At 43.7% G+C, this 19,163-nt stretch overlaps 1 protein-coding gene across 1 annotated transcript in view; it reads left to right on the forward strand.

Moving 5' to 3' along the window:
* The first annotated feature begins 1,021 nt into the window (after positions 1-1,021).
* Positions 1,022-19,163, forward strand: part of SAMD5 (sterile alpha motif domain containing 5) — a 40,026-nt gene continuing 21,884 nt past the window's right edge. The window contains exon 1 of the mRNA XM_090280689.1: positions 1,022-1,522. Within this exon, the coding sequence (XP_090136815.1) occupies positions 1,079-1,522 (444 nt within the window). The 5' untranslated portion in view covers positions 1,022-1,078. The remainder of the gene's footprint in view (positions 1,523-19,163) is intronic.

Genomic DNA, 19,163 nt, shown 5'->3' on the forward strand with positions numbered 1-19,163 from the left:
GAGGGGAGAGTACAACCCATCCCAAACTTTCGCAGACCCGGGGGGCCTAGGAGGGGAGAGCCAGGCAGAAGCACCAGCCACTCCCGCTGCCCAGCCTGCCCAGATGCAGCGAGGAGGGGCCGCGGGAAGCACGGGCTACACGCGGGCAGTACCCGGGTCGCGCCGACCCGCGGGGCCGAAGCGACGCCGCTCCGGGCACTGAGCAGCACTTCACGGAAGCAGCCAGACCTCCAGGCTCTGGCCCGCACGCGGGTTCCGACGAAGGGGGATCCGACGCGGACTGGGAAAGGAGAAGGGAACTTGACCTCACAGCCTCGCCGGGCCAGGTGGGACCCGTGCAGGACTTGCCCTTGGGCAACCCGCGGGCGCGCAGGCTGGAAGCAGGGAGGCTGGGGAGGAAGTGAGCGCAGAGATTCCCACGGTCTAGAGAAATAGGATTAAAAAGAAATATGAAAAGCAATCCAAGCAGCCGCTGAAGCCCGGCAGTTTAGAAGACACCCCCCTCCCCACTAGGCGGGCGACAGTGACACGCACTCGCGAAGACAAGGCGCTCCTGCGCTGCCGCGGGTCTCCGCGGAGAGCCTCCTCCCCGGCGAGGGGCGTGCGTTCAGACGCCGGCGGCGGCGGCCGGAAAACGGGATGTGCAGCGCAGTCCCGGGACGGCCCGGGCTGGGGAAACTCCGGGGCGGCCCCGCCCGCCGCTGACCGAGAGCCGGTCCGAGGGGTGTGCCGGGCCCCGCCCGCCTCCGCCCCCTCCCGCGCCCGCTGCGCGCCCCTCCCCGCGGCGGCAGTGGCCGCGGCAGCGCTTCCAGGGGCGGCGCGGAGCGGCTCGCACAGCCGCCGGTGCCTGCGAGCTCCAGGCTGCTTGGGGAATTCACTTCGCCGCTTTCCCGCTTCTCCGTCCTCAGGATTCTTCGGATGGCTTTCAGTCTCTGGCCCTATCCTTGCTTTTAAAAGGAAAACTTTGCTGCCATTTCGTTTTTCCCCGTGGAGGAGAGGATTAAAAGTTCCGAGAACTGGTGCCGCCCGTGCTGCTCGGGCGCCGGGGCGCGTTTGCCGGCGGGGCTCGCGTCCCACCATGTGCACCAACATAGTTTACGAGTGGCTGAGAGCGCTCCAGCTCCCGCAGTACGCGGAGTCCTTCGTGGACAACGGCTACGATGACCTGGAGGTGTGCAAGCAGATCGGGGACCCCGACCTGGACGCCATCGGGGTGCTGGCGCCCGCGCACCGCCGCCGCATCCTGGAAGCCGTGCGCCGGCTGCGGGAGCAAGACGCTGCTGCCGCCGGCCTCTACTTCACGCTGGAGCCGCAGCCACAGCCCGCGCCTCCCGGACCGCCCGCGGCCCCCCACCCCACGCGCTGCCGGGGGGAGCCGTGCGGCGTCCCGGCCCAGGGCACCCGCGGGGACCCCCGCATCAGGGAGCTGGTGAGCTACCCCAAGCTGAAGCTGAAGATCATGATCAGGGATAAGCTCGTCCGTGACAGCATCCACCTGAGCAAGCCCCCGTACTCCCGCAAGGTAAGGAGGCGCCGCCCGGGAGGCGCTGGGCGCGCGGCGGGAGGGGACACCCAGCCGCTTCATCCCAGGCTTGGCAGCCCATTCCAGGTGACTCAGGGGAGGCTAGAATGCTTCGGGTATTGGGGATTCTCTTCTATGTTCTTTCTGTCTTCGCTCTCTATTCCTTTCTGCCTGGCGTCACTAGCGGCTAGTAAGATCTTAGACCCAGATGTTCATTCTAAACTGGGGCCAAGTCTCTGTGTGGTCTCCTGTGCTCACCTGTCCGCAGCTGGACTCCAGAAGCAAAGGGCAATTCCCGATACTCTGTGGTCGAGTTTGGGTCTGAAGGGTACCAGAAAGATGCTTGGTATCTACATTATTTCCCTTTTCTACTTCTTTTCCTTACCTCTTTGAGCAACTCCCAAGGCAAAGAGTGGGAAATCAGGATCTGTTGTTCTCCGTTCCATAAAGTCAAGTCCCAGCACTGCTGCCCATTTGAAAAGTGAACCAGTGTCCTGAACATTTTGGTGGAAAAGTTAACAAAACACATGTCAGTTCACTTGGAATACGTTGCTTTGACTTAAGCATAGAGAGGTGATAGGTGCTGAAGACTCTGGATCTAATTGGGCCAGTTGCGGGTGTACTGACAGGGTCTGCGCCAGTCACCTGTTTGGTTCCGTATTGATCTTGAAGAGACGAAGTAGGTACAACTGTGACTTTGAGAAAGCCTTAGTGGCCTTGCATTTGTGAGAGTGGGAGACAGCACAAGGACCTGAGATTTTCAGCACCCCCCCCCCCCACACACACCCGAGGAATTCCCTGGGCACGGAGCCTCAGGGAAGAAGCCAGAAGTTCTGGCAGCTTCTCTGTGAGGAAGGCTGAAATGTGGGCTTGGGCATTGAATAATTAAGTAGCAGGAAGTCTTACTTCACACAAGGCTTCTGCCTCCACCTGGATCTGTTCAGCTTAGGTTTCTCCAGCCCTCTAGCTAGACGGTCCTGACTTGAAGGGGAGGCGGGGAGATAGCACAGGTGATCCCCCAGTCTGCTGAGAAGTGAGGCCTGGGGCGGAGAAGGGAAGATGGTGGTGGAGATGCTGCAGCTGGAGTAAAGCTCTTACTGACTGAAGGAAGTTCAAGTGAAAACTTTGTAAAAAGAAGATAACAATACCTAGGATGGACTCAAATAAAGGGTTTAATATTATCCATACGTTATTTTGCAAGACAATTCAGATAACCTGCTTGAGTGTATAAATTTGTTTTCTGAAAACTATAAAGAGGACCCGTGTGGAGGACAGTTTGCCTCAAATTAAACCCGTGGTCCGGTCACCCGCTGACTGTGTTAGTGATGTGTGCCCCAAACAGGAGAATGGAGGGGAGAGCATGCTTTTCCCAGACTGGTATGGTTTGAGTTATGTCTAAGTGTGGAGAGAGGGACTCGACCATCAGTGTAACAGCTCATTTCTGGAGTCAGCAGGTCAAAGGAGTTCAAGGTCAGACTTTTGTGACTTACATCCCAGGAAGTGAGGTGGGCTGATGTTGAGAGATTGTTAAGAACCTGGGCACCTGGTAAGAAAGGGAGGCAGAGAACAAGAGGTGTCATTAGGCCTTGCTTATTTTTGAGGAAAAGAGCTTAGTAATGGAGCTGAGAAAGCAGGGGTGGGGATTGGGGAGTGGTAGAGGTACAAGTGGTATACCATAAGTAACACCTTTGGATTCTGCTACTTAAAAAGACATACTTAGATATCAAACTTAGAAACTGAAAAAGATTCCTCAGTGCAAGAAGATTGCTTCCAAGGACATGAAATGCTTGGGCATAGACTTTGGACTGTGGACTTCTGCCTGGGTCAATGGATGATATGGTAATGCATTTGAGTGAGTGCAGTTTATAGAAGAAAATTTCACCTTGCATTGCGATACCGTTTACTTTCCATGTAAATAATTGTTTCAGTCAACTCCTATATAAGTCTCATAACAATAATGTTTGATAATAAAGATAGATTCCCACTCACATTCTGTACATATTTAATGGGGACCAAAAAAATGGGGCTGACAAACTTAACTTTAAAATTAATTCTGTTACTGCATGTCTATATGCTTGTTACAAGAAAAACAAATACTGAAATTGAAACTAAAATGTGATTAATGTAACCCCAAACTGAACTTGCCTGTGTGTAGTGCCAGATCATATTAGTCATTATGAATTTGCTTATACGTGCATTGTATCTTAAGTTTTGCATTTTTTAATTACACATATATCAGAATTTGTTTTCTGATGCAATTTATTTCTTTGCAAACAGTGCTAGGACTTTTTTTTTTTTCTTCTTTAATTTGATCTATGCGATAATTTTTCCAGATTCCTTGGCTTGGTCATGTTCAGAATGTGTAGTGTCCATCATGTGCATTTGGAATTCTGCTTGTTAGGGCGGGTCTCACCTTTCCTTCATTTCCTTCATAAGTCATTTGCATCGTTGATCCCTGTGATTTCTTGTACTGTGATGAGAATATCAGCTGGCTTGCAAGTGGATTATACAAAGGGTGATCAAGGCAGGAATAATGGAAATGTGACAAAGAAAAGAAAATTGAGAAATTTTTTCCCAAGAATCACCTGGGAGGGCTGTAAGATTTAGGATTTGCTCCAGTGACATTTAATCTTCCTGGGTGTTGCACTACAATAGAGTGTTTATTAACTCTTATCATCAATTGCCACTCCCCCCTCTCCGGTGAGTTAAATGTAAGTTAAAAGTAAGTTTCTCTTTGTGTTACAGAGGAAGTCTGTAGCTTTGGAGAAGCAGGAGCTTGGAAAGAGCACCTGGACTCCGGTCCCTCTCCTGCCTTGTATTTAGCTTCTCTGACTGCTGTGGTTTCTACCTTAGTGAAATGAGGATCAAGTGTGTTCACAGGGTAGGGAGTAGATAAAGCTTTTCATGCATCATGGAGTTATGTGACCAAGCTTCTCTCTGCCAGAGCCTTCAGGCTCCAGGTTACTGCGGTTGGCAGGATGCAAAAGCCTTGCCCTCAACGAACTTGCAGTCTAGCAGGAAAGACATAAAATGAATGAACAATCATGATTAAGTGTGACGCTTTGATAGGGAGCCCATGCTGTGATGGACAGGTGCGTCCTGCCTGGTGTGCAGAGAGGCGGGGTCAAGGCAGGCTTTCCAGAACTGGAATTTGATCTGAGAACCAAAGGTTGGGGGGACTTAGACTGAAGAAGAGGAGGGTCTAGGGTACAGATGTTCTAGGCAGAGAGGACAGTGCGTGCGAAGGGCAGAAAGGGAGGAAGTGGAGCATGCAAAGGAATTTAAAGGAGTGTAGCCTCGCAGGAGCCCAGAATGCTGGGAGGAAGTGGCAAGAAATGGAGAGACATCTCTTGGCTGGTCCTGGGTGGCCTTGAAGTCATATTGAGGAGTTTGGCGTGTATCTCCAGGGGGGAGCTACTGCTGGATCCTGGCCAGAGGCAGGGTAAACAATGAGGAGGTTGCTGCAGTGTCAGGAGAGACTTGCTGGTGGCCTGGACTGCTAGTGACAGTGGGAGAAGAACAATGGAGGTCATTGAGTGGCAGAATGGACAGAATTTGGTGACTGTTTAGGTGACAGGGTAAGAGGGGAGCGGGTGGGGATGACATGCAGATTTCTTGTTTAAGATTACAATGCCATTCCCAGAGATAGGGGACCCAGAAGAAGAGCAAGTCTGGGGAGAAAGATGTTGATTTCAGGTTTAAACATATACTGTCTGCCTGTGGTATATATGAACATAGTTGTCTAGTTGGCAGTAGGAAATTTGGCAGTAAGAGAGGAGAGATTCCGGGGCAAAAGATCTAGATTCAGGAGTCATCAGCACGTGGGAGCCATGGGTGTGAATGAGCTGTTGAGAGAGAAGAGAGGGGGTTACCAGGACAGGATGCTGAGGGACACCAGGACTCAGGAGATGAGCAGAGGAAGAAAAAACAGGGGAGGCAAAAAGGGGGAGCAGAGAGGTAGGTAGAGGTAGGTAGCAAGTGATGTTTTGCAAGCCTGGCAACAGTGAGGCCACAAGGAGGAGGGACTACTCAGGGGGACACGTTGTGGTCAAGTAGGAAGTAGCAACCATGCTGTCGGGCATCTCTGAAATAGCAGGTTTAGGTGATGGGACCAGTGAGAGTGCGTGGGAGCAGGGAACACAGACAACCAGTTCTTGGTGTGTGTAAGACTTTTTTTTTTAAAGAGCAGCTTTAGGTTCACAGCAAATTGAGAGGAAGCTGCAGAGGTTTCCTATATCCCCTCTGCCTCCACACATGCATCGTCACCCCCATTATCAGCATCCCCCATCAGAGTGGTACACTTATGCCCATGGATCAACCAACGTCGATGGATTATAATCACCTCAAAAGTCCCGCGCTTACATTAGGGGTCACTCTTGGGGTTGTGCATTCTGTGGATTTGGGAAAATGCGTAATGACGCATACCTACCATTATGGTATCACACACTATTTTCACTGCCCTAAAAATCCTCTTTGCTCTGCCCACTCATCTCTCCCTCCCCCCGCCAATGATTTTTTTTACCCTTTCCACAATTTTACCTTTTCTAGAATGTCATATAGTTGGAGTCAGATAGTATGTGGCTTTTTCAGATTGGCTTCTTTTACTTAGTAATATGCATTTAAGTTTCTCCCATGTCTTTCCATGGCTTGATAGCATATTTCTTTTTTTTTTTTTTCTAATTTTTTAAAAAATATTTTTAAAAATAATTTACTTATTTATTTGTTTATTTATTTATTTTTAGAGAGAGGGGAAAAGAGAAAGAAAGGGAGAGGAACATCACTGTGTGGTTGCCTCTCACTTGTGCCCCCAACTGGGGACCTGACGTGCAACCTAGTCATGTGCCCTGACTGGGAATCGAACCAGCGACACTTGGCTCGCAGGCTGACACTCAATCCACTGAGCCACAGCAGCCAGGGCTAATTTTTTTTTTTTTTAATAACAGCTGAATAACTCCTTTCTCTTTAGCATTGAATAATATTCAATTTTCTGTATGTACCAGCCAACTTTTTGACAAAATTAGACTAAGAAGATAGACCTGAGGTGATAGCTAGAGGAAGAAGAGAGGCTTTGGGTCGAGGGAAGAGTTTTGTGGATTTGTATTTTTTTTTTTTTTAAGGGTGAGAGAAATTGGAGCATATCTAAGTGTTGGTGGTGAGGATCCAGGGAAAGATAGCAGTGAGGACATGGGAGAAAGGACACAAGTCAAAGGTCAAGGTCTGGGAGAAGGTGGGAGGGAACTGTGCCCTGAGCACTGAAGGGAAAGTGGATTCACTTCCAGTGAGGGAGAGAACCTTCGCAATGGTGGACAGGAGGAGAGGAAGGATGGCCGAGGGGACTGGGAACTTTATGGGGTAACCTTGAAGAGCCCTAATTTCTGTCTGACCTTCCAACACCAGTGAGGGGATGATGGAAGGATTCAAGTTTTATGGGTTAGAAGGTTGTGCTAAGTTACAAATATTAGGTATTATGATCTGGTGTTTATAGGTATTCCTAAATATAAACATGACAAAATAGTGTTTATAGGATATGCATAACTGCACCTATATAAAGGTACCCTCACTATTCATGTATTTGTGCTACAGAATACAGGCTATGCATGATGTTTTCTTGAGTCCTGTGAAGTTTGGCCATACTTGTGAATAGGTGGGAATGGTGTGGAGCTATAAAGGCATTCTCTTTTCTAGAAGATTGGAAAATTGGAAGGTAGGCCCTACGGAGGATGGTGGATGCGTGGAGGACTTCTCCACTTCTTCACCTAAAAAAGATCTCCTTGCCACACACTACTCATTAGAACTGTTTGAGTTAGTGTAACTTTATTTAGTAATGCTGTAGGAGCATTAAACTTCATTCACATCTTGGCACAAACGTAATGAAGTTACAAGATTCTCATGGTACTAGGGCTGTGAATGGACGTTTGGGAGAGGCGGCCTGGCATGAAGGCTTTGGGAAGTGGCCTGGAGCCAGAGGGGAGGAGACAGAAGTGTTTAGAAGGGAAAGAGGGAGGTTGGCAACCATATGCTGTGTCCTTTGAGTTCTGTCTTGAGTATCGGCAGAAGCTGAAGTGACAACAAACGTTCCTCCCGCTCGAGAATTCCTCTGACTTCCAAAGTTATCAGGGACAGCCTAGAAGTGGACAAAGTTCCTTTTCCCCAGCTCAAATATATATCCTCAAGTATCCTCAGCCTGGGCAAGTGAAGGCCCTTCCAGGCTTTTCTGTTTTCAGTCCCTGATTGGAACACTGTAGAAAGAAAGGCAGGGGTGGGAGGTTAGAGCTGGGGGGTGTGGGGGCAGGCACTTCTGTGGTCAGATGTCTATGGAGTTCCCATATATATGGCCCCTCAGTGCTGCAGGGGTTAAGAGCACAGGTTGGAACCAAACTGCAGAGTTCAAGCCCCAGCTTTGCTCTGGGCTGGGTCACCTTCGGCTCCTCTATAAAAAGCAGACACCATTAATGACTACTTCTTAAGGTTCTTATGGTGATTAGACGAGCTAGTTTTTGTGAATTGATAGAGGCCAACATTTGTGTCATTTTCCTATGGCTGCCATAACAAAGTACCTCCAACTGGGTATATAAAACAATGAAACTTATTCTCTCTCCGTTCTAGAGGCGAGAAGTCTAAAATTAAGATGTTTGTAGGGTCTTGCTCCAATAGCCTAAGGATCTGCCTTTCGTTGGCCTGTAGGGACCACCAAAGGCTTTAAACAGCATCTCTGTCTGCCACTCCCACTTCAAGCCTGTTGTGTCTGCTGGGTCATGTGCCAAGGGCAGAGCAGCTGGAATGCAGCTGGACCTGTGGCAGAGCCTTCCCCTGTTCTGAGCCCAGCTCAGCGCTAGCAGTTTTTCCAGTCTCTCAGTAAATGCACCCGAGCAACACATCCAAATGAGGAATACCTTGCTTCCAAAACCCAAGGAAGCCCATTAGGCCTGGTGCCTCTTTTTTAGTTGTAGGAAGGGCCATTTGCAACATCTTATCCTCACTATAGAAAGGATATCTCACTACGCACCACAGCGCCCCTGGACATTTTACTGAGGTAGAAGGCCCCTGAAGTTTTGATGGCTTTCCCACCTTACTCGTGGAGATGTCTTACCAATAAATTTAGAGTAGCTGCTACTTCTTGCTCCCTAGGTCCAAGTAGTATAATGTCATCAGCGTAATGGACCAGTGTGATATCTTGTGGAAGGGAAAGGTGATCAGGATCCCTGAGAACTAAATTATGACATCGGGCTGCAGGGTTGCTATGTCCTTGAGGTAGGACAGTGAAGGTGTATTGCTGGCCTTACCAGCTGAGGGTGAATTGCTTCCTGTGGGTATTAACAAGCATCAAGAAAAAAGCATTTGCCAGATGAATCGCCTGGCTCCTGGTGGGCATTCCCTTCTGTTGGCTCCTATTCCACTCTACCTAGCTTTGCTTGGACACATTCGCCTCTGGTCATGTGTCCTGTGTGTACAGAAGAGCTGGTCATCTCAGGTCTCATTCCCGATAGTAGTGATGTGTAGCACTTAATCAGTGGTATATTTTTAGTACAAATGATCTCCTATGTGCCTGAGAATACAATTGATGGACATGATTTTAAAAACATATATAAACATTTCAGAATTTAGGTATTCAGAATTAGGTTGTAATCTTCAAAACAGGCACTGGGTCGATGACAGTGTTGCAGTTACTCAAGACATTTCTGGAACTCTGGCAGCTGCAGGACACTCTTCAGAGCATCTTCGTGGTGGCAGGCTTCCTTCTAAGGTGGCTCTGGTTTGGGGTACAATAATTTGGAATCAAATCAGACAATTAAAGAGTAATGACATTCAATAAAATGTGAAATGGCAATCAGAAACTGACAACAGAATGAGTTTGGTTTTGGAATTTATATTTGTAATCCTCTTCCTATTTTTGAACCCTTAAAATATGCTGTTGGGGTATAGCCATGTTGCAAATATGGAAATTCCTCTCAAGTCAAAAGACAAAAAGCAATTCCCTATGTACTTGCAAAGAGCAAGGCCTGGTCATGGACTCTCCAAATAGATAATTAGTGTAAAGGTGCCCCTGGCCCTAAAAGAGATGGAGTAGATAAATTGTGCCCAGATATTAGTAAACTGCAGCACTCAGTGGAATTACCTGGATTTGGGGAGTCTCATGGTGTTCTTATGGTTTTTCATTGGCTTGTCCTGTTCTTAGAAAGCTGTCTTCCCTACGCTGCCATCTTATGTCTTAATGAAGTCATAGTTGTGCTCATTCTTTCTTCCTCACTTTTGAGTGGAAAAGAAACTAAAAACAAAGGGAGCTGTATTAAATATGGCCTCATGAACCTCGTCAGCTCTTAGACAGTTGTCTAATGTATACCATAAAAAATAAGAAAGAGAGAAATAACTTTTGATAAAAATGCAATTTTTGAAAGATGATGTACGTGCCCAGATTCTGGTTGACCAGAAATATGTTCTGAAATGAATTTTCTTGAAGTAAGATGACTCAGATGACATGGAGTTGGCCAGGGCTGGTCCTTGAAATAAATAAGGGATATCCTAAGGTATTTGGAAGAACCTCGACTGTGGTGAGGGACAGTATACCAGGAACCATAATGGTCATAGCTTCTCAAGGTCATGGCCTGTGTAGAGCTGGAAACAGCATCTAGTCCTTGGCTATAACTACGGCTTACTACTACTTCTACTAGCACTTGAGTTGAAAGGCTTTTAACAGGTATTTTCTAAGTTTTATGGGGGAAAAATTGCTACTTCAGATCAACCACTGATTTGGACAAGGAGAGGCCTGGGAGGAGAAGGAAGGGCATCCCTGTTTTCAGTCAGTATAGAAATGATTAAGGTCACATAACTAGATCATGCCAAAAGGCATTAAGTCTCTCTTCTATAGAGACTAAGTGACATCTAATAGTTTAAAAAGTTTTCATTACTGCTTCTAATTAAAATAAATGGTCTAATGAGCTCTAAAAACCTTACTGTTATGTTTCCATAAAGTTATAAATATAAAAAATAAGACATATTTCATTTGGTCTATGTTAGAAAAATGAGGAAAATAGTTGATATGTATTCTTTGTTTACCAAAATCATAATCAGCAGATTTTCCAAATTATAAAGCATTTCCCCTAGAACATTCCATAATTTTATAATAAGATTGGAAGTGTATCTACTATATCTGACACCAAGAGTGTCTCATTATTTAATACCTCACCTCTACTTGACAAAATTATTTTAAGCAATAGTCAAGGAATAATACATAGTAATTGATTTCTTGATACCTTTTTAAATTTTAAAGCAAATAAAAATTAAAGAATAATTTCAATTTTAAAGTATTTAAATTTAGTAAAAAATATTTCACTATGAAATAGAATTTACACTTAATCATACACAGAACATAATTTTATCACCATCTTTACAGGAATTGTAGCTTTTATTTCTGTATTCTAGTTTTATTGCTTTGGCTGGAATTTTATATAGCAGTGTTAAATAATAAGGATAATTATGTATTCTTGTCATATTCCAAATTTTAATGGAAATGCTTTTGCTATTGGCTGTCAGCTTAAGACATGCATGATGTTAAAAAAAGCATCTTTGTTTTCCTAATTTTGTAGGCATTTTTATTGGGAATGGATATTTGATGCTACTAAATGTCTTTTTAGCAACTAAAAATAATTGAGTCTTTTTCTTAATGGGCCTAGTGTTGTTATGTGTTACATTAGGATATTTCCTAATATTAAACCATCCTTAACGTAGCTGACTTGAAGTAAATAACAAAATGATGTCTTTTGAAGTAAGAGGAGGAATTTTGTAATCTTGATCCCAGGTCATCTTGGCATTCTTTTACATTCCATAACCTTTTTTCATCAATAATGTTTGACGTTTGCCTTCTGTTTGGTAACTACTCTGACAGTTATTGTCATGATATTATATACACAGGGGTATAAGGCGGGCTGCCTCCAATGCCCCAGCTCGGTGGGAACTCCCTGTCCAGCAGAAGTTTCAGGATCACGGATGAGTGAGACAAAATTACCCAGACATTGTCTTTTGTCTGGGAGGAGGAGAGGTGACAAATCTATTAGTGGAGAAGAACCTTGAATGTCCTCTCCTAGACCCTTTGGTTGAGGAGGAGATTCAGGAAATACAAGGTCAGAATTCATAAATCATCAATTAGCTTTTAGAAGCTTGGGTTACAGTTGACAGCTACTGGTTGCCAATATCAGTGTAAAGAACACAGTGACCAGTCTGTGTCAGGGTCTGTTAAACATCCTGACACCATACTGACATTAGGTACAAGTCTTCATACATATTTTGCTACATACTGTTTATAATTAACTAAGTGATAAGAAAAGCAGAGCAAGCTCTAAAGCATAATATGCATTCTTTAAATCCAATTCCCATGGGGACATTCTGAGTGGTCTTTGAGTCATGCCTGCCTCTGGCCTTCTTGGTGTTCCAGTCAGGTCTTACAAGGCTCTTAGGAGCCTGGGTCATGGCTTGAAACCACATAGAACGGTCCCCTACAGGGATTGACAAAGGTAGATTTACAGTTGTGAGTACACAAAACACAGTTTATTCTTGTAGTCTTCTTTATTTATTATTGTATTATTTATTTGTATTATTTATCTTATTTTTGTTATTATTCCATACCCTTACTTTTGATTTATCTTCTATGTAATGATGGCTGATAATTAACCTGCTTTTGCCCATCCCCATATATATGTCAAAGTGGACATCCTTTGGATCGCTTTCTGGAAGTTGCACTCTCTGCCACTGAAACAGAAGCCACAGGTTGTTCAGTTACAAGGGACTTGATTGCCCACCACCAGAAAAAGGAATTGTTTATTTAAAGGTTATACAGATTTAGATTAATATCAGATTTCTGCTGTCAAGTCTTACTTTCTTTAAAACACCCACAAACACATAGTTCTGCCTCCCCTTGCCCAACCAGGCTAGTTTTATAACAGAAAAGTCAAAGGTTCCATTTTCTTCCAGGAAAATAGGAGTCCGCGGCTTTGTATTTCCAGATACAGTTCAGCTTTACTAGCGGCTCCCAGTCATTTGTGCCTGATTTGCAAAGTTTTGCCTGTGTCGCTGTGTTTTTCAGCTCTTAATCCAGAACCACGTGGCACCTTCTTACCCACCCAACCTTATAGCCGGCTGGTGGGGTGCTTCCGCTCTCTTTCAACCCATGTGTTTCTCTCTCTCTCTCTTTCTCTTTTTTTTTTTTTTTTTGCTTAATGGCTGCCACCTTATTTTTAAATGCCTGACCTCTGTCTGTGATGCAGTGTATAGTGACCAGTCGCGGCCACTTGTAGAACTTGACTCAGACCCCGTAAGCTTTCGTCACCATTCTATGGTCAAAGCCCCTCCCATCTCCTTGGAGCCTTGGAAGGGCATGGCTACTTACATACTAAGAAACTAGGTATCTCTCAGGGAAATGGCTGTGCTCCACTGAACCCCATCCCCCATTTCCCAAACCACTGGCTGTGGGAATTTGGGGGATCCCTCTCTGTAACATCGCCACCAGCACAGAGGCAGTGACAGCTATGTGATACGGGCACTGGCATTGCTCCCTTGTTGCTCACGAGGCAATAGCCATGTAGCTGTGGGTAACAGTTTAGTTTTCTGGTTGTGCAGACACTTGGCTTTTGAACCAGTGGGCAGAGACTCTGAAGGGGGTGAGGTGTGAATCCCTACTGATTTTACTGTTTTCACAGCTTCCTTCCACTCTTCCATTCACGGCCCCCGGCCCCAGCGCCCGCCCCCCACTCTCCAGCAAATCCTCTGCTGGCTTCCTGCCTTCACCCCATCCCAGGCCTTTTACTGGAAAATACAGATGGGGGATGCTGGCCAAATGCCACGTTAAATTCAAAACCCTTGTAAAAGAAAGTGAAATGGCATTCATCTTAATTTGAATTTTTGGCTTTGCATAGAAACAACAGCCCAATGTGTAACAAAGATAAAACCGAACAACTCTGTTGATATAGAATTATAACAAATCCTTGATTTGCCTGTAAACATTTGTTAACAGGTCAAATGGAATGATTGTTTTTTAAGGGCCACTGAAGCAGGGGTTAAAGATGGGGTACAGGAATGGTGCATTTCTCAAGGAAATACCCACAGCAGGTTCTGCATTCAGCTGAGTTTGCAGAAATGGAGACACACACAGCTCCCCAAGCCAGCCAGCCATCATGCAGTACAGATAGCACCACTTCAAAGGAGCCATGTATCAACAAGAATGGAGCATTGCTGGGTTATGAAGGGCTCCTCTGGGAAACTCTTGATTGACAAGAGTCGCACTGCTTTAAGTAGCAGCAATATTTTTGTAGCCAGGAAGTAATAAAGCCATAGTTAATCTTTATAAAGAGAAAATATTTTACATTAAAAAAAAAAAAACCACCGAGCAGTTCTGGGACTGACTTCTTAACAGGATCTGCTTAGGTGAAAAGTAACTCTACCTAAATGTGAGAGCTGAAGTCGTTGATTTGCTAAGTTGTTAATTACATCCCCGATCAGCGCTCTAGTCACTCCCGTTTATAAAGCATCTAAGAAAGGATGGAATGAGTTGCTCTGTGGGATCACACAAACCCACTCTAGCTCTGGCTTGTTTAAGCTTGTACAGTAGGAAAAAATTCAAGATATGCATACTGTATCCATTTTAGATTCGAGTTGAGCCACAGGCTATGCAAAGTAATTAATCTTTTTAGTTCTACTTCATTACAGAGAGGTGATGGAGAGTTGGAGTTAGGTTGGTGACATTAACTTTGTGTTTTATTGCTGTCATTTTAAATCAGAGATTTTACTGTCATTTCTTGGCAGAATGGTTTGGGCCAGTGTATTTCTCTGTGAATAGGATCCCTTATATGGAACATGGTGGTGGGCTGTGCCTCCTGATGGTCTCGTGATTGTTTATTAAAACGCTGACTAACACGCTTGAGCTGCTCAGCCGCACTAGTCCTGCTCTATGACAGGAAGTATGATATTTTTATCACCCCCAACATTGCTGTTTTGAGGTTCACATGCTAAATAATATTTATATGGACAGCGATTTGTAGGGGAAGGAGGAGAGTGACGGGGTTCATTTGAAAGGAGGCAATTTGCAAAAGCAAGAGCTCCGAGAAACGGTGATCTCAGCCTCTATTCTGAAAACCTATCCTTGTGCGGTGATTTCATTAATTGTGAAAACTTGACTTATTCTTAATTCAGCCAAATACCAATTACTTATGAATGTTTGATTTCCCTCTTCACGGCTGGTGGGGACTTCAGTCATTTGCCTCACTCTTCCTGTTGAGTTTGGAAAGGTAAAATGTTATTTTCCATTCCCATTTACATTTACTGTTGTTTTTAGTGCAGACTTGCACTAGTTCAGATAAGCTTCCAGCTGTTGGAGCCTCTTCAGGACAGCCTAAGGAAACAGCTTTGAAATATGCAGAGTAATAATAGCGGTGACAGTCTACATTACTTGTTTAAGTGTGCTTTCCCACATTATTTCATTCAATTCTCATAAGAGCCCTCTGAGGGAGGTGTTATTTTTGCTGTCCCTGCTTAATAGACAAGGGAAATAATGCTTAAAGGGCTTAAGTAACTTGTCCAAAGTCACTCAGTAGGCAAATCTCATTTGGAATCCAGGTGCACTGACCCCAGAGCCTGTGCAATTCCACCTAAAAACATTGCATAAAGGGTTTTTCTGTCTAGTCGTGGGTTTGGGAGTGGATGAGTCCCAGATATTTTTATTGTTTTTAAGAAAATTAATAGCATACTAATTAGTGCAAATTTCAAAGATGGTATGGTAAATGAATTCATATTTTATATTTGATTTAAGACAAGGAGAATTCCTTCATTCTCTCAACATGTACTAATTACAAATACTGATCAACAACAGGAGACGAGAAAGTCATATATAAATCAAACCACACCGATTTGGTGACCGAAGATCCTGTGAGTCTTCAGCATCCACTGATGAAATGATTAGCAATCATTAAATATATATGATTGCTACTGTGTTATGCACTGTGCAGAACAAATATTGGTTCTCCTTGGTTAAACTGGTCAGGAGTTTTTGCCACATTAATGTCTTTGCTAAATCCATACCTTGCTATTTTAGTTTATAAGTTCTTAAGATCCCCGGCTTTCCTTCTTTTAGACAAGTGGAGAATAATATGGGAACCAAGCCCTTAATCAAATGATTCTTTTCTTACTTGGAGTAGTTCTTGAAGCTAATTTGAGTTGCTTTCCTAGCCTCCAGCACCGCTTTTGAATACCCATAATGGCATATGGTGTTTGGGATTTGGAAGCAGTTGAAAGTCATTTTGGTAGTCAAGTTAGCTAGTGCGTAGTCCTATTTTTAGTCCCAAATCCCAAACGACCAAATGAAAAACAAAGCAAAACAAAACAAAATGTGATTACCAAGTGATAAGGCTGGTTTTCTCAGAAATGTACATTTCAATGGAGAAGTGATTTATTAATATCTTGATAATGTATATAACCCCACTATTGTAATAAGCATAGTCTCCCAACAGAAATTACCTTTAAAGATACTTATTTTTGCATATACATTTTTATTTACTTAAAAAAATCTATTTAATCATTTGTCATAAGTGTCCCCTTTGCTTATATTCAGTATTTGAATGGTCTTTTTTGCTATTAAAATTGATAACAAATATTTGCAATTCAGAGGATAACAATGATAAATTTACAGAAATAGGCTGTCTTCTAGACCTTAACTATGAATGGGAATTAGACTGTTATGAAGACTTAGTTGAAACATTGTCCGGTTCCAGTAAGATTGAGCCCATGTTACATCTGTGAACATCACGTGTGTTTGAATTGGAATATGTCTAGGATACCTTCAGGTCATTCAAGTGTGAAAAAGACTCACATACTAAATATGAGGCTTAATTTTCTTGGAAGAAAAGAGTTTAAAAATAATGAGAAAGCTTTGGTTATACTGTATTGCCCTATAGGATAGAAAACTTGTTTTAAATAATATTAAGCTCTAGAATTTTGATTTCGCTTCGAGTGTAGAAATTCTGAAGAAAATATTGCTCCCTCTTTAACCATGAGAGCAATGATGGATAACCTACAATAGCATACCTTTATTTTTTCATTCCATCAGAAACCTGAGGTCTCTAGGCAGTCAGGTGATCTAAATTTCAGGGAGAGAAGGGACATATCATCCTTTTATCTTTGGCAGAGCCCAAGCTGGAGGGTTAGTAGCCATCAGAGAAGATATAAAGAAAACAACTAAATTTTTTTGTGAAACTTGAAAAGCTATTATAGTATGGGCTAGCACAATTTCAAATTTTCAGGAGCCCCTGGCATACAGAGAATCTGTATCCCCTTGTCACTTCGTACCATAGGGCTCCACCAGATGCTCATGGGAAAGATTGGGAATGGGGCAGGAAACCAGAGAGACCCTCAGTGGTGCCAGCATGCAGGTGGTGATCAGTACCTCTAAGGGGTAGACACAAAATCCCCCCGTGTCCCAGAACTTCTGTCAGAGGACACAAACACCGTCATATAGGCAGGGGATGGGCAGGAAACCTGACCAAACACTTGGATCCAGGCAAAGATTGGCAATTGTTAGGATAAGGATAGAAAATATAATCTCCCAGCCTTGCACTAAGGCTAGATCAATCCTCTTTGCACCAAGGGAAGGGTGGGAAATTCATTTGTGCTCAGGATTTAAGCTGATGTTAAATAGAGGTCCGCCATAGCTGAAGAGGATCAGGCTTAGACCCAAGACCCAGCAACAATACTGGGTGGTGACTGGCTGTTACTCATGGGTGGAAGAGGTAGGAATTCTGAGAAAGCCGCATCTGAGAAGCTCACATTCACACGGTCTGTCAATGACCAAGGCCGCAGCAGGAGAATGAAGCAAGCATGTTTTGATGCCACCACAAGCCCTACATGGAGTCAAAGCCTGAATCTGGGGAAAGAACGTGGGCCCAGAGAGGCACCCTTTGTTGCATAAGTGTGGAGAGGGAACGCAAAGAAAAACCCTCTGTCATTAAGAGGTACAAGCTTCCAGTTATAAAGTAAGTCAGAGAGATATAGTGCACAGCGAATATGGTCATTACCATCATAATAACTTTGTATAGTGATAGATGGTTATTACACTTACCATGGTTATCACTTTATAAGGTATATAACTGTCTATAATTACTTTGTACACCTGAACAGATATACAGATATAATATTTTATGTCAAGTAACATTTTAAAAAATAAATATTTTTAAATTTCCCTCAAAAAAAACCCCCAAACCCACACCCATTTGTCACTCAGAACTCACACTAAACATAAGGTGGCTGGAATCTGCCACTGGAGGAATTCAAAATATTTGTTGCACTGAAGGTTACCATAGCAACAATAAAATGCAAACCCACCTCAACAACTTTTAGATTGACTCAACTATGCACAATAGAAGTCTGACAGCAAAAAAGAGGTGCCCATTCCAGAAGTAAATGTAGGTTTCCTCAGTCTCAGCTGTTCTTTCGGATAGAATGTTTTGCATTTAATTAAAAATTACATGATATACAAAAGAAAAAGGAAAAAATTACCTACCAAGAGAAAAAACAGTCACTAGAGCTAAACCCAAGAATGGCCAGGATGTTACAACTATCAGATAAGAACTTTAAAAATAGTCATTAATTATAAAGTATATACCATCCTGCCCAGGCTCTGTAGCTTCAGCTTCACTGGAGAGGACACTCCAGCGTCATCGCAAGATGTCGATTCAACACGGGAGGAGACAGATACCGTGTCACTCCCGAGTCGAACTGCACAACCATTCTTGGCGGTGCAGATAGACTCTTAAGAAGCTACACCATCGTCTCTCGAGACGGACGGCTGCCGACGACGACGACCATCCTAGTATAAGATGGCAAAAATAGGGGAAGTTGGGTATGGCTTTATATGGGAACTCATAGTACTATCTTTCAAATTTTTCTTTAAATCTAAAACTATTCTAAAAATAAAGTTTATTAAATATTACTTTGTTAGGGAATACGTTTAAAATATATTGTTAAGGTTATAAAAGATCAAGCCAGAGACTGGGAGAAAGAATTTGCAAAGTGCCTATCTGATAAAGGCCTGGTAACTAGAATATATAAAGTACTCTTACAGTTTACTAATAAGAAGAAAATCATTTCAACAGGGAAGTGGACAAACATATCTTCACTGAAGAAGATATATGGATTGCAATTATGCATATGCAAAGATATTCAACATCATTAGTCATGAGATAAATGCAAATTAAAACCACAATAAGACACCTTTAGTATGGTTAAAATTAAAAAGCCTGTCAAAACCAAGTGCAGTTAAGAATATAAAGCAAGTAGAACTCATACATTTCTGGTAAGGATGCAGGATGGTCCAGCCTCTTTGGAAAATAGTTTGGAAGTTTCTCATAAAGGTGAACAGAAGTGGCCCTGACCAGTGTGGCTCAGCAGGTCAGAGCATTTTCCCGGATCTGAAGCACTGTGGCTTTGATTCCTGGTCAGGGCACAATCTTTGGTGGTGGGTCAGATCCCTGGGCTAGGCATGTACAGAAGGCAACCAATTGATGTTTCCGTTTCTCCCTTCCTCTCTGCTTTCTCTCTCTCTAATAGCAATGAAAAAAAAAAAAAGTCCTCTGGTGAGGATAAAAAAAACAAACAAAAAGTTTCT

This window comes from Furipterus horrens, unplaced genomic scaffold (genome assembly GCF_987537825.1).
Source record: "Furipterus horrens unplaced genomic scaffold, mFurHor1.1.pri manual_scaffold_6, whole genome shotgun sequence".
Lineage (NCBI taxonomy): Eukaryota > Metazoa > Chordata > Mammalia > Chiroptera > Furipteridae > Furipterus > Furipterus horrens.